General features: G+C 41.8%; 1 protein-coding gene across 4 annotated transcripts in view; it reads left to right on the top strand.

The window, feature by feature from the left end:
- LOC115316932 (kinesin-like protein unc-104) overlaps nucleotides 1-15,828 on the top strand; it is a 145,755-nt gene that overhangs the window by 84,908 nt on the left and 45,019 nt on the right. For 2 of the 4 annotated variants that reach the window (XM_040207764.3, XM_040207762.3), the window contains 7 exons: nucleotides 1,026-1,110; nucleotides 2,019-2,091; nucleotides 4,754-4,871; nucleotides 6,175-6,329; nucleotides 7,511-7,698; nucleotides 13,878-14,018; nucleotides 15,606-15,746. In XM_040207764.3, the coding sequence (XP_040063698.2) occupies nucleotides 1,026-1,110; nucleotides 2,019-2,091; nucleotides 4,754-4,871; nucleotides 6,175-6,329; nucleotides 7,511-7,698; nucleotides 13,878-14,018; nucleotides 15,606-15,746 (901 nt within the window). The remainder of the gene's footprint in view (nucleotides 1-1,025; nucleotides 1,111-2,018; nucleotides 2,092-4,753; nucleotides 4,872-6,174; nucleotides 6,330-7,510; nucleotides 7,699-13,877; nucleotides 14,019-15,605; nucleotides 15,747-15,828) is intronic. The other 2 variants (XM_040207766.3, XM_042290932.1) reach the window with 1 other exon arrangement.

Raw genomic sequence — 15,828 nt, 5'->3', positions numbered from 1 at the left:
TATCAAACATTGACAGTACTTGGAAGTTAGGCAGCATTTCTTATGCTCGTGGTCTTTTCTGACTGGATAGCTAGCATCGTTGAGTGTGCTTGTCACCAAACAGTGGTGTATCGCAGTGAAGTAACAACTGCGTAGTAAGCATAGCATTTTTGTGTACCTTGCTTCGCTGCAGTGCACCCATGTGCCAAGGGGAAAGCAGTCTTCCAGAGTGAGACGTTAGACAATTTCTGAATATAACTGCGGCTAGTATATGTGATAAACTGCGATATTCTGTTCCGAAAATATCCTTTTCACATTTGGGATTCATCAAGCAAGAAAGCTTTTATGAACTACTTTATAAGCTTATTTTGTATGTCAACTCTCGTTTAGTTATTACCTTTTTATAGGTTCCATCGGTTCTATGGCACAGCGAATACAGTAAATTAGAACTAAATTACCTGAATCAGTAAACGCAAGCCTGGAAATAGCCTAAACGAGTTTGGCTGGATTTTTATTTTTAAGAAAGCACATTTTTTGCTTACATGCCGATTTTTGTTATGAAGTTCTGCTTATAAAATGTCATTGATGTCCATAATCAAATGACAAAAGCTTTGTTTTCTATCTAAATTCAGAACTTCAGTTTTATTACAACTTTTAGGAGTTAAAGAAAACACCGATTTGGGTGCCTGACATTATCATATTCTAACATTACTATTTCAATGAAATATACTGTTTGGTTTATGTTTGATTTTGTAGTTAAAATAACCATGCACAGCAGTTCATACTGCCCTTCATCAATCAGCATCCTGTTACCATACCTTGTGCTTCGACGCAGAATTAAACTGCTTGTTAAAGAATAAAACATGCTATGCTGTGTACACGATCAAGAGATTGCAAGAAGCGGGAAGGCAAAGTAGACATAAAAACATAAATCTTAACATAAGAATAAAATTAAATGTGTGCTTATGCTCCAAACTAGACTTTTGGCTGCACCAAAAGGTGCTTCAAAATGACTCGGACCAATCACATTACTGCACTTTTGTCAGGTGGGGAGCCAGTCGACTGGTCCTTTGCACAAGTGGAGCTTTTGGAAAAGCAAGGCATCGACCTCAAGCAAGAAATGGAAAAGAAGTGGGTAGAATTTATCACATGCTATGACAAAGAAAAACTTGTGTGGGCACAGAAAAAAGCACTTGCTACTGAGAAAGGTCAAAAGAAATTGTCTGCTGAAGTCCTGAAGCTGCTTGTTGATCGAGCGGAAAATGTTTTGGCTCTGGTGGATAGTTTGTCAGAACCAGCTGACGAAGGATACACCAGATCTGAAACATTTCCCTCTCAATCAGCAAGGTTCATGGCATTCTGAAAGGGCAGCTTCTCTCAAATTTTGTTACTGAGAAAAAAATGAAGTTTAAATTGATATCCTGTGTATGGAGCTCATAGGTTGAATACCAGAAAGCGATTCCATCGAAATGCTTATTGGACTGGTCACCAAAGTTTGTGATACGTCAAGTCGGCGGGCTCCACTGAATTACATGGGCGATGGGGCATATAACCAACATGGGCGGTTTTGGTGTTAATATATGATGCTGCCTGCTATGTTAAAACAGACATGTGATGTAGATGTTTGTGCATGTCATTGTTGCAGATGCTGTTTCATGCAACAAGGCATGTGATGCTGGTTATGTTTGTGCCTGCCTTTCACATATTAAATTGCATGACAACATTTGTGCCACATGGATACTTTCTCCTAATGACAACACTTGACCACTGTTGTCTGCCACAGCCAGATTTTCAGTTTCGATTCGCAATGTATGAATAGAGATTTCACGAAAACTATTTTATTTTGTGCGAAACCAATTATGTACGTATGTAGAATCCTTTAGCTGAGAGTAGCGGTTATCTAATATTTGTTTTAGATTTATTAGAGCTGCCCTGGACAAGCTTTCCTTGACCTGTATATATCAATATGTTTTCTTTGGAGATGATCAAGGTACCATAAGGAAATATGAGTGTACTGATCCTGTGTTGCTTCTGTTTAGGTTGATTGCTTTAGAAGAGCAGTACAAAAAGGAGAAAGAGGAAGCAGACCAACACTTTGAAGAGGAAAGAAAGGTGTGTTGTCATTTTCCTCAAGCTGCATTTTACTCGAACATTATTGTTGGCCATTAATTAAGGGGGCTACAAACATATGTACAGTATAGACCACTTACAACATAACCGCTTATAGTGCAGGACCGGGTCTAACGCGGTTTTTTTAAACCACTGGTTCGCCTCCCATAGAACTCCATGTAATTATATACCGCTTAAAATGCAGGCGCGCAAAGGGAAATACCGGTTATAGTGCGGTTTCTGGAACAGCCCGCCGACCGCGCCGACAATCGGCGCAGCGAGCACGCTTCCCTGTGTGACACTAGATAACGGCGCTGACGGCGCTAGCTGCAAGCGGCACACGTGGGGCAAGGAGGTTGCTCGAAGAAGCGGGGAGAAGCGAAGAGAAAGGCTTCAGTTGCCATAGCGACGGAGGGACGCACGCACGTGTCGTTCACGTGCGTGCGTCCCTCTGCTGCGTTGGAAATATGGTTGGAAACAACCGCAACGACAGACCAATCGCAGGTCGAGGAGAAGTGTTCACGCGCGTTGCATGCCGGTCGCAGGCCGACTTCGTCTATCCGCAAACATGGCGTCGGTTGTGATCGTCGACGTAGATGGCGTGGTGGAAGCTCATCGTTCCGCGTAAAAACGCTATCCTTGACTGCGAATTTTTGTTGTGTGTCGCTATGATAACCCAGCACGTACTAGAAGGGAAGATCCACCTACTCGTGCGGCGATGTCGTGGCGGCACTCTCAAGACTGCAGAAACGCCAATGTCGTCGTGTTTGTTTACATCTACTACAGTGGTGCTTTCTAAGCATTTGTGTTTTCGAACATCACCCGGATTTCTTATTTGGAGCATTTCATGCCTGTGCTCAAGTTGTAGGTATTACTGGCGTGTGCCGTATAAAGGATGCGAATTTTCACACGTTTTCATCACCGGAGAAAAGTGATTAGGGTTAGCAATCCTGAATGCTCGCAACGTCCGTCCGCAACCCGCAATGCCATTAAAACTTAAAAGGCTGCACCAGGCAAGAGTCGCTCATTTCTTTCAAGACGTGTGACACACTTGAGAGAGAAGTGTACTAGTCTGGTGAAATAATGACTTTCCTCAAACTAAACTTTATTTTTCATCTAACATAAAATAAATTCTTTTACAAAGGTAAGTTGTCTCATGGCATGTATTTTGGCCTGAAAAATTGATGTTTTGGTTATAGCGCGGTACCGCTTATAGTGCGGATTTTCGCGACTCCCGCGACATACGTTATATGCGGTCTGCACTGTATGTAATGTTGATCATAAAATGCAATACTACACTGTAGCAGCAATGCAATCAACAATCACTACAGTACTAATGTAATTTAGTTGTCAAAGCACAAAGCCATGATGGCAGGTTCTCTCGCACATTTTGTGAGCAACAAATGTTGACAGTAGATGCTGGCCGAGGAATGAAGCAGGCAAAGCATGTTAGAAAACACACGCCGGACATTACCGATAACCTAACAGGAATAGGGCATGTACAGGAGCATCGATATAATAAGCAAGAAGGAAAAAAAAGGCAAAGAAAAAGCTGTTGAAGTTTTCTTTAGATATGCTGTTGTGTATGACTGCATTTTACTCTTCATAAAAGATTGTATGCAGATAGGTTAGGTAAAATGTATCTCGGCATGCTAAGATGGTTGTATACATGTCTCTGATAGTATACACCCTTTTCATGGCTAACACCACCAGGCGGTGCTCCAGTCTTTGACGTCCTAGAGAACTTCTGGTTCATAAAAAGAATGAGCAAAGCCCACCTTGACACTGCTGCTTGAAATGTCAATGAAACGTTTAACCAATTCTCGAGGTGAATGCTAAAAGGACGAAAAAGCAAGAGATGTGTGAAAAGTTTATGAATATTCTTGTAAAGCAGCTTGCCTCCTCCAAGACTGAAGACAGTAGTAAAATGCAGAGGATTAATTTTTGCTATTTGTGTTCTTTAGCATTTTCTGAATTACCAATGGATAGTGCTGTCATAATTCAGATCTTTTGAACTGTGGCTATCTCTGCATGGATTCAAGCCAATTTAGTAAGGATGACTTCGTAGCCTGTCACATCGCCTCCGGGGAACCTGGGGCAGTTTTAATTAGGAAAGTAGCGTGCACATGGTTCTGGAGAAATAATTGCATTGAAGCTTACTTCAGACTTGAAGACATTTTGTATTCTTAGCAGTACAGCTTTTCAGTTGCATAGCTATGCACACTCAAGAAACACTATTGTCTGACCACTTCTCTAGCTAATAATTTTTGTGTAGAAATTTATTGGGAAGATGAGACAAATGTGATGACACTGGTTTAATGATGGATGGCAAGACTGTAATCTTAGAGAAGTAATCCTGCCTCGAGAGATTTCATAAACTGTTCATATCTACTTTCGTCAGTGTCATGTCACACTTGCATGATCAGGTTTTTAAAGTAAACCTGTTTCACTGTTGGCTTTTCACATTTTGCTTTCATAGGTTGACAGCACTGTGACAGTGAATCTAATGCTGCTACTGACTTACTACTTTGATTCGCAAAATTTGAAGCTTGAAAATATACACGAGTGCACAGACGCCTACATAATTGGTGCTTATTCGTCGTCATGGTTTTTCTGTGAAATGTGACGCGAGGTCTGAAGACGTCCTTCCCCTTGCCTCTTGCAGACGTACGAGGCACGCATCGAGAGCCTGCAGCGACAGGTGGAAGAACAGTCGATGATCTCCAGTATGTACAGCACATGCACCGCGGAAGAGATGAGTGCGGTGGAGGAAGAAGATGTGTGTAAGTCACCGCACTGTAGCTCCCCCATGTGTCGAATGTGCTGCAAGCTTGACAGTGAGAATTCAGAGCCAGCTCCTTCTTTGCCCTTTAGAGAAGCCACTATGTGTGAGTAGTGGATGCTCAAATACGCTACATTTCCACGAATTAAATAGACAACCTTCCTTTTTCTAGATAACTTCTGCTAAGTTCTTTGCTTTAGTGTCAACTGCAAATGTGTCATTTACTTTCGACTCAGCTGCAGACATGTGCTGAGACAAGTGTAGTGACGAACCAAAGGAGGAGTTGTCGAGTCATCTGTGGTTGAGCCATAGTGTTGAAGCCCTATTTAAAGGGCAGCTATGCTTCGTTTCTGTTTTTGAAAAAACAATGCAGTCCTCTTTATCACCTAGGAAGACCACACATAAAATTTAATGACCCAGTTCTATCTAAATGTTTCTAAACGTTCCGGCAAACTTTGGATGTGTTGAATGGCCGAAATCGGCTGACTCTAGTGGGCGAATGGAGGCACGATCAACAGCGCAGTCAAGGCTGCGGTGTTGATGTAGCCAACATTGAGCTAAACATTATCAACATTGCCCCTTTTTGTTTGTTTTTACTTCTCCGTGAAAGCGTAAGAGGTGACGTCAGCAGCCTTTCTTCTCGGCATTGACCAATTGTGTTGACTCAGTGGTGTCCACATGGTTGGCGTAACGCACCTGCTCAGTGCGCTTCTCAGCCTTGGGAACTGCCTGGCCGTCCCGCCGTTACGTGCGCACACTGATGCCACACTTGTGCAGATGTTCTCAGATATCGTAGACACCAATAAGCGGTGAAGACTGCGGTGCAGAAGACACTTGCGCCTGCCACACGCCCACCACAATGGCGGCCCACTCCAACGGTGGCCCGCTCCGGTCCCACCCATCATTGCTTAAAGGATCACGTGATTGCTCATACCATGTGATAGTCATATGTTTTTGGCGGCCCGAGGCCAATGTTGCCCGATGGAGCCGAAGTTGTGGTTTTGGTTTCTGCTCATTTTTAAAGTAATATTTCCCAAAATATATCCCATTTTTCGCGAAACAAACGACATAGTGCCTTTTATTAGTGTTTTTTTAATGTGAAATCACTCATAATCCTGACATTTCTGGAATTGGGTGGCGTTATCCTTTAAATGAGTTAAAAGAAAATAATGATGGAAAGCATTTCCGACCTGCTGTTTAAGTTGTTTACAAAATGCTGAGGCATTTGGCATGTTTTATTTTTTCGTTCTAAGTTGTAGAAAGTTAGTGCTTTTACTGCACTAATGTCCAGCCTTTGTGTGCAGTTGACCAGGCTTGGACAGAGCGGGAGTTCCAGCTGGCAGGGTGGGCCTTCAACAAGTGGAAGTACCACCAGTTCACCTCCCTCAGGGACGACCTCTGGGGCAACGCCATCTTCCTCAAGGAGGCCAACGCCATCAGTGTGGAACTCAAGAAGAAGGTGAGATCCATTGCCCATCAAATTTGCTCATTCTCTGGTATGTTTTCCTCATCTGAAACTTTTCTCAGCTTCATGATCTAAGAATGTGTTAATCAGAAGGCAATAACTTTGAAAACTCTAGCTCATATCCATACTTTGGGGGTCGTGAGCATATTGATGGCATTAGAATGGTCTTGTAATTAATGATGCGGTAAGCACAGCAAGTTATGCTTGCCAAGGGCCCCTAGTACTGCTCCCTAGCACTGCAGGCTCTATGTTTTTGTATTGTTTATATACTACAACTTGTAGGCATAATAAAAATAAAACTATCAGTGATTGAATGAACAAACCAGGATTTATGTGCATTGCCGAGCAGAAATTAGAATGCATTCCTCGACCGGCATAAATAGTGTGTAGTAGTTAATTATGCCAACAAAAATGCATATAGAAGTCACAAAACTAAATGTAATGTGTTCTTAGACTTTCGGTGCTCTTTCTTTGGCACCATTAGGAACACTGAAGTCATTATTATGAACAAGGGGATTGAAGCCTCCCCTCGTTCAGTCTCTTATTGCTATTGTCAGGAACTTTTTCATTCTTTCACACTAGGAATTACTAGTACGAAAGGTGTTCAAAAGTTGACCAGGACTTTTGTTCATAAAGAATCTCTGAACGAGTCTAGCATGAGGTATTTTATCCATACCCAACAGTTCCAGCTATGATGGCGATGTGCAGTGTGTCTAGCTGCAGAGGAGCGGTGCATAATTAAATTTCTGGCAAAGAAAAAGTTTGACTAGCTACAATTCTAAGAAAAATTACAAGCACAGTGGGAACAAAGAATGTTATGGACAATTAAGGGTGTACGAATGGCGTCAACAGTCCCGCAGAGAACGATAGCTGATGACAGATGGACGGACATGTTCTTCCGACTGCAGTCACGCAGCTTAGTTCTTTCTACTCTGGAGAAATTGTGAAGCTGCCAAAACGATGGTAGTGCTGGTACCTGGATGTTCACGAGGAATACTTAGAAAAACTCACATAGTAGTTTTGTGCCTGTCAGATTTTTTATTTCCTCGGTAGAAAGAAATTGTCCCTGGTCAACTCTGAATGACTCTCAAGTTTGCCATTGATTAATACTGCAATTTGTTTTTTCTTTTGCAATTGAAAACGGACACATTCGGGTGGTGTGTTTCTGTGTGCAGGTGCAGTTCCAGTTTGTGCTGCTCACGGACACACTCTACTCGCCCCTGCCGGCCGACCTAGTTCCCCGGGACGACCTGGATGACTTCCCCGACCACGGCGCGGCACCGTTTCCGAGGACCCTGGTGGCGGTTGAAGTGCAGGACACCAAGAATGGCGCCACCCACCACTGGACCCTCAGCAAGCTCAGGTCAGTGGCAGGCGTTGCTTCGACGCACGCGCGCTTGAATGGAAACCGGTTGTCTCTACCCCCTTTTCCCCACTGTTAACTCTCTTCCTGCTGTTTTGACCGCTGCTGCTGCCACTAGATACAGTGCCTAGAATATTCATTTTATGGTTTAATTCTTGAAGTGTGAGAACCCTGCACGAACCTTGTTGGAGTTTGTTGCACTGTAGCGAGGTCACGGGAATGTTAGTCATTGATGCAGCGCAGCTGTTGGTTTGACGTTATAGCGCGTGCAACCAATGGCGTTGCGCCGTGTGGGAGGGGAGGGTGGGGTAAGGGGTGTGCCAACACTCCCTTTTCTTCGTCCCCCTTCCATTCTGTGAGATAGGGAGATGCGTAGTAGGGGAGGAACTGCATAGTAGTAGAATAAGCTATCCTAGCTGTATGCTGCATTTATAGGCTGAGTAGTCCGCTAGAACAAAAACTGAAAGGCAAAAGAGTTCCAACGTGGTGCTGCAGAAAGGGTAATGACTCTGCGGTGAGAGAAGAAAGTAACGTCTTTTGGATAAATTGATCATGAGAGTGAATAATATGTGGGTGGCTTCTAAAGCATTAATGAGATGTTTTATTAGTATTAGTGAAATTAAAACCTAATTGATCCTGGCTTCCTAAAAAGAAAAAATTTTAGCTTTTGTTTTTTTGAAGTATAACATCCCAAAATCTCTAATATACAGGCACAGGCACGCACCACCACTGTGCTTCTTGGCATAGTGTATTGTGAGTATCTTGATAAGAATGGTGATGGCTTCCATGAAGTGTGCTGCTCCTACAAAACGGTCTGTCGTCTGCTAACAGTGCTTGGGATGACTGCTGCATTGCCGATCAAAGTTCAGTTTGTGAAATATTGAGTGGAGTGCACTACATACAATTCTTTTGTTGTGTTGATTTCCATAATCGAAGCTTGTTTTATACTAAAATACATTGTACTGCTAAATGCGTTAACACTATGTGGACACTTTTTTTTTACATTTTTAATGTACTAAGTTGAAGTAGACAAGAATAGCATGGCACATTTATGTCGAGGGCACTGATCACGTGCAGCAACACCCTATCCTTTTTTTAATCTCAAACCTGGCTGCATCTGAGCCTGCAATAAAAGAAAATGCATAATTAGGAATTCCAGGCACCCTACCACTGCTGCTGCTGCTTCTGCACTCTATTTTGTCTTGTCCTTTTGTCACTAGCAGTCTTAAACTTAGAAAGTGCTTAGTGGGGTCTGTGGTGCAATCTGGGGCATGCAATCGGTCAAAAGTTTTGTGTAAACAAAGGTCAAGCATTCTGAATGGAGATGAATATGAAGCTTTGAGTTATTTTGTGGAAATGGAGTTTGGAACCTACTGTCTCAAATTGATAAATTCAAATTCAGTTGGAGTTGCAAACTTTGAAACTATACTTGAACTGTGTTTGATGTTTAAGCCTGTATGTTGTTTTAATATTAAAACAAATGAAGCTGGAAATAAACACAGACAAAAACATAACATACCAATACCACCTTAAGCAAATCAAAGAGAGAAAGAGACCCAATTTCTTGGCATTTTCTTCAACAGAACACACTCCTTTTTTATCCCTTTGAATTGCTTCAGTTGGTTTTCGTTTGTTTATATTTTTATGAGTGTTCGTTGGTTTAAGGTTACTACATTTTTTACCACATCTTCAAGAGTGCTAGGTACCCTAGTAGAACTAAATATACAAATGTAGTATACATGCACATCTAAATTTTGCAGTAAGTTTAAATGACTGTTTCAAAATATATGAACATGCTTTGGCTGATTTACACCAAATTTAATCTCTTTTCTTAGTAGTTGATGCTGTTCAATCATGCTCATTGATAATTATCAAAATCAGTTTATTTTACATTTGGCCCAAATCCAAATCCTGCAGTATTGACATTCAAGAGTTGCGGCTCTATGTTTTTGGAAGTGGGCAAATCACTGCGTGATGGTCATTTTGGATTTGCTTCTTGTTTTGTTTATGTGAAAAATCTAATATGTTTTTGTTTTTTTTTCACCTAAAAACACTTGTGTATGTAACACTTTCCTTTTCCCAGCTTTCCCAGCACTGTTCAGCACATTGTATTTTTTTGGCTAATAAGAAAATGACCGTAAAATCCCGAGCCAGCGCCCACTCCAAATTTGGAGATAGTAATCATATAAAATTGGGGGATGGGCACTCCTTAGGTCAACAATATGTAAAGATATGTCCTTTGTGTAGTTTTCTAATTTTACAGAATTGAGGGGTGGGTGCTTTTGTGGAATGGGTGAATGCTCGGTATTTTATGGTAAGGGGTTTTCTACAGTTGTAATCCACAAAATGTGGTAGGTCTAATTTATACTTAAGTTATATAGGCTGATATGACTACATTTTACATCTTCATTAAAGTTTTAGTCCCAATTAAAACAATGCAAGATAATTACCCCACTTGGATCACTTTTAGTGATGTTATGGTGCACTATTCTGGTATGTGGATTAAGTTGGTAAGGACTCTATGGTGTATTTTTGTTCTGTAGATATAAAAATATAGACAATAAAAGATTTTCCTGGAGCTTGATAATCAAGTATACATCAGTAAAACAGTAACAAAATGGGAGAAAATAGAAAAAGGCACACCACTTACCTTATCTTCCTTTGTCTCATTTACTCATATCAAGATATGTTAGCAAACCAAGGGCAGTTCTTTTTTTTACTCTAGCAAGTGATAAGGTAGTTTATAGCCTAAGGCCCAATAGAAAACTTTTTACTTATACATTTTGCTACCAATTGAGGAAACTTTGCAATAACAATAGAAGTGCACTTTGCAAAAGCAACATCTGTCATCCCTTAAAGCAGTTCTAATGCCTCGCACTGTATGCGTAGAGTCCTTGATTTTCAGGGAAATCCCTATTCTTCAATATGCTGCTCTGATAGGTTTTGTGAAAATAGGCCTCATTTCTTTGCAAGAGTGTAAAGGAGAGTATTTGAAACTCCTTTCTCCTTAGCTCATTAAGATGTACAAAATTGCATTCAGGCACAAAAACAAGAGTGAGGGCACAGAGGAGCCAATTAAAATTCACTTGAAACAAAAATGCACCCCAGCCTGGAGAACAAAAAAAAAAAAAGTGACAGGAAAGGGCAAGGCACACAACATTGTCTGTTTTAACCTGTCTCATTGTGTTTTACAGCGATTGTTGTTATGGGCTCTTTCCAATACTGGAAATGAGCTCCGTTGTTGACGTTGTAGTTATGCGATGTAGGGCATCCGTCGTCAACGTTGCCAAATCCTTAAAAAAAAATCACCCTCCGCCTGTTGGAATCGAACCGGGTCCGCTGCAAGTGAAGCTGGCACGTTACCACGGAGTCACACTGCAGCATTACGAGCCCGCTCTAAGCTTAGGGTTTTTGGAGTACCCTAAGCTTAGAGCAGATTGGGTACTACAAAGTACCCAATCTGTAAAAAAGAAGAAAAGTGCCTTATAAAAAAATTGTTCAGCCTTTCCACTCTCGTGAAGAAAGAAGATCAGCGGAGCTGTACTTGATACACTGTGTTCTTCTTCTTAGTCGTCGTCTGTTTTTCGCGCTGTTTCTTACGATGAGTTCCCACCAACGCACCCAACTATCCATTCTTCTATTATAGCTGGAAAGGTTATCGCCATCTACGAGGGATGGCAGAACTTATACTGGTTGTGTGCTTGCCGCCGTCGCTTATAGATGGCGGTAGCTGTCCAGGTAGGTTTGTGTCGACATACACGGACACGATCCTGAAGAACCTAGCCCTTAACAGCTCCGCTGTAAAAATTGTCGTAGTAGCACCGTCAACGCCAAGAGCTCGTGCAAGGAGATACTCTTGCACGTGCTCCGGATAAAAAAAGGAACAAAAGCGTTTGGAACAAAATAGCGGAACAAAACAGATGTCTGCTTTGTTCCGAATTCTTTCGTTTACATGTTGGTACTATTCAGAGCGCGCGAGGACACCGGAAAAAGGGAGCAAGCACGCGACCAAAGCATTGGAGCTGCGACGACCACGGCCGCTTGATCTCGAGAGGGGAAGGAAGAAGATGAGATGGCTCCCGAACCACGTTGACAATTCTGTACCCGGTGTCGAACAATTAAATTAATTGGTTTTTATTATTACGCACCCGACTGGCCCCACGGTGCGTGAACGCGACGCCGATGACCGACGACTTCGTTGTGACGTGTCGCAGCTATATTGCTGTGACTGTACTGCAGATTAACACAGAACTACTAAATTGTTTTTCCCTCTGGCTCTAGCCTGAACTACCTTCTTAATGACCATAATCATGAAATAGCGATTTCTGATTGTCTCAGTTTTCCCTATAGGTGATATAAAGTCAGCCTTTGTACAGAAATTTTAACCCAAGCAAAAACAAGAATCCTAATAGTATTGAGGATGGAAGTCCAAATTTTTCCCCAAGTTTTTCAGTGGGAATTACGGAACATGATTGTTATCCCTCAAGTATTACACGATACAAAACACCTCTGTGTAATGTGACAGACTATATGTGTTATTACTTTTTACTTCTTAATTACAAAAAAAAAAATCTGTGTACATGTGCATTGTTACGGACCACCTGCTATTAATTTTTCTGTCTCACTGTGCCTGCTACTGTTTGTATTTTGTGCATGCACATATATTTTAAAACCTGACACCTGTCTGCATGCAAACAGCTCTGCTAGACTGCACCTCAATTGTAGACAAAGTAGCCATCCTTTCTCAGTTCCCCTTCCAAGTTCTCCCTTTTACCTCCTCATCAAAAATTACTCTAATATAATTTTACAATTTATTTGGCAACCTAGAGCCCCCAAGGGCAGCTGATGTGAGAGTGAGCTAAGGTTGCGGAATTTTACCCGAATATAAAAAATCACGGAAAGTCAGAGTGTTTTTGTTTCTGATTATACTCTTGCCAGCATAAATTTAGATTAGTGCACAGTAGTCGTTGACTAGAATGACAATGTGAACCATCCAGGAAGCATTTTCTTAGAGGGCTGTCGTGACATTTGTTCAAAACATTTCCTCAAGCTTCCAACTTTGTGAAAGCGATGCACAAGATCATTTAAATTCGAAACTCAAGATACCTTAATTTTTGTCATAGTCTAGAAGCACTCTTTCTGCTTGGCTAACCAAGTAAGATGGGGTTTAGAAACCGTGCTTTCGCAATGCAGAAAGTAGTACAAAAAAGTGGCAGCCATGAATCTTTCATGTGAAAAGCTGCAGGGTATGTTCCCAGCATTCATGTCACTTGCAAGAAAGATAATTAAGCTATTTGCACATTTATTCTGCAGTACTTTGCACATATTGCGGAGCAATTTTTGCTACGTGCCGATGTAAAACCTTTTGTAAATCGAGATGAAAAAGAACCCTAGAGAGTTGATCCCACAAAGTTCACTTGTGGCATTATATAAATATTATGAGATCCAGTGCGCTCTGTCTACAATTGGGGTCTTTAGCAGTTTCTTGCAATGAAATACTGCATATACAGCCCAGACTTGAATTGGAATCAATTAAAGTATAGTCTTGGTGTTTTTTCGCTGTTAAACATTTCTCTCCTTTTCTACATGATCAATCATATTGGATAGTGCTCAGGACTTACCATGTAGCTGAATTGCTTATTTCTATGTTTACAATGCATCACCGACTAGCCCACCTCCAAACATTACTGTAGCTGAATTGCTATGAATGTAGCATGGCATGTAAACCATTGGTCTGGATTTGCATATGTTACACCTTAGGTAGAGATAGTGTAGCATGCACACTGCTATGGTCTTTTCTTACTAAGATCTAGCACTTCAAACAGTGAGTTGAATCGTAGAAACATGACTGACTAGAGTCCACCTGGCACGCCAAAGACCCAGCAATGTCCCACTGCTATGCTAAATTAAGTTATATAGTATTCCCCAACTTAGCACCAACATTTTAGTGAGGCAAAGTATTGAATATTGAAAACACTTGCAACACAAGGGCCAGCCTTACCGGGGGAAATTTCGTCTCCTTGATTGCACTTGTCATCATTTTGTAGCAGGCAATTAGGCGCAGATCTGTTAAGCACTATCCCGAATCCAATCAAGGCTGGGCTGCCATGTAGCGCGAGTGTCAGCGGGGAGGGCCCACTAACACGGAGCTCTCCCTCTGACCCCTGCCCCACTTGTAGACGTCGCCTGGAACTAATGCGCAATGTGTACAATGAGGACCCCTGGTCTCCCGGGAGCCCCGAATTCCGGAACGACTTGCTACAGTGCTTGAGCGCACCAGCTGGCCTGGGCCTGTCCAGCATCATCCCTTCACGGACAAGGTCAATGTCCCGCCGGGCCTTGCACACTTCGCGTCGCGCGCTGCCCTCTCCCTTTGTCCTGGCTGGCTTCCTCGGATGCGCACGCTTTGCTCTGCTGTCGGAAAGCCTGCTGGCAACTCGTAGCTGCTTCTGCGAGGGATCTCTGTTGTGGCATACATTATTCTATGCGGAATCGTATGATTCGTGTGGAATCACAAAATTTCATGTATGGAATTGTATGACTCATACAGAATCACACAATTCTGTATATGGAATTGTATGGCTCATATGAAATCACTCAATTCTGTCTGCGAAATCGTATGGTTCATGTGGAATCACATAAGTTTGTGTTTGGAATTGAATGATTCATACTGAATCGCACAATTTCATATATACCATAGAATTGTGGGATTCAGATGGAATCGCACAATTTTGTGTATGGGATTTTATGATTTATGCAGAATAATACAATCCCATAGGGGTTACAGCGATTTTGAGGAAAAGCTATGAATTGATCGTGGTTGTCAGATACAATGCTGGGCAGCACAAAACTCACCCCACCTGGATTTGAGGTTAATTGTTTTGTTAGTTCCTAATTAGGATCAACATTTGATGGTCTTATACCAAACTTTTGTTGGTTGTAGCTGGTTATACTGTTGCCACTCGCGCAACAGGCTCTAGCAGGATAGATTCGCTTGTTGGTGCAGCTAGGCAAAATATAGAGGCTACCAGTGAGCTTGAAGTCTCAGATGCAGTTGAACGTTTGACCGTCCTTTAATGGTTGTGTGACTTATTGAAATGGGTGACGAAGTTAATAGGGCATGGTTACATTATTGGGGAAGTGAGAACTGCACTGTCCACTTTGTATCCACAAAGCCCTTTTCTGCAGGACAACCATAAAAAAACTTTTCCTTCTTTTTAAAAAAAAATTTTTTTTTTCTTCTTTACAATGCATTTCTAGCACCCGCTTAAACTGCAGAATGTAAAACAAATCACACAGGCCTGCTATAATCACAATGCATGTCTCGTTGCTAACATGCCAAATGATGACAATCTGTAATGCAGTTTCATTCATCAGCAATAGCATTACAGATTTCAACTCATATGAAAAGCCATCCATGCCTGCATGTGGAGTATCATTTGAATGCCTCATTACATCCAAAAAAAAGCGCAATAAAAAAAAAAAGCTCGAAGACGAGGCTTTTTATAGCAATGTTGTTCAACACATACACATGCTCAGGCCATCTATCATTGAACACACAGTCTGTAACTTCTGGAAGTCACTTCAGTAGCCTGTATTTTTATTAATTTTTATTTTTTTTACTTGACATCTTGTTACGCTGCTGCGTGATATGCTTCCAATTAGACGATATGCATCTATTGACCTAACAAATTTGTTATAAACTGCCAATCTCAGCTTACAATGTGATCATCACTCTATATCCTGTTGGAACATTCTACATAAAAGTGACACTCGTGAAAAGAAAAGTAATCTGCATGTGCTACATGCATGCGTCTGGCTCCTGATCTTATACAAAGCATGTGAAGAAATCTCGGCCATGAAAAATTTAGCTTGTGGACTGACCGAGGTTGTTGTTTTGTTTGCAGGCAGCGGCTGGAGCTCATGCGAGAGATGTACCACAACGAAGCAGAGCTGTCACCCACGTCGCCCGATTACAATGTGGAGAGCAGCATCACGGGAGGAGACCCCTTCTACGACAGATTTCCTTGGTTCAGGCTCATTGGCAGGTCAGTCATCATTTAGTCCTTCATTGCTTTTTACAGGTCTGTACAATGCAAGGCTTAACATTGAGGGTCTACTCCAGCCCAT

This window comes from Ixodes scapularis, unplaced genomic scaffold, assembly GCF_016920785.2.
Source record: "Ixodes scapularis isolate PalLabHiFi unplaced genomic scaffold, ASM1692078v2 PGA_scaffold1__304_contigs__length_218370807, whole genome shotgun sequence".
Lineage (NCBI taxonomy): Eukaryota > Metazoa > Arthropoda > Arachnida > Ixodida > Ixodidae > Ixodes > Ixodes scapularis.
This window is presented reverse-complemented; position numbering and strand designations above follow the sequence as displayed.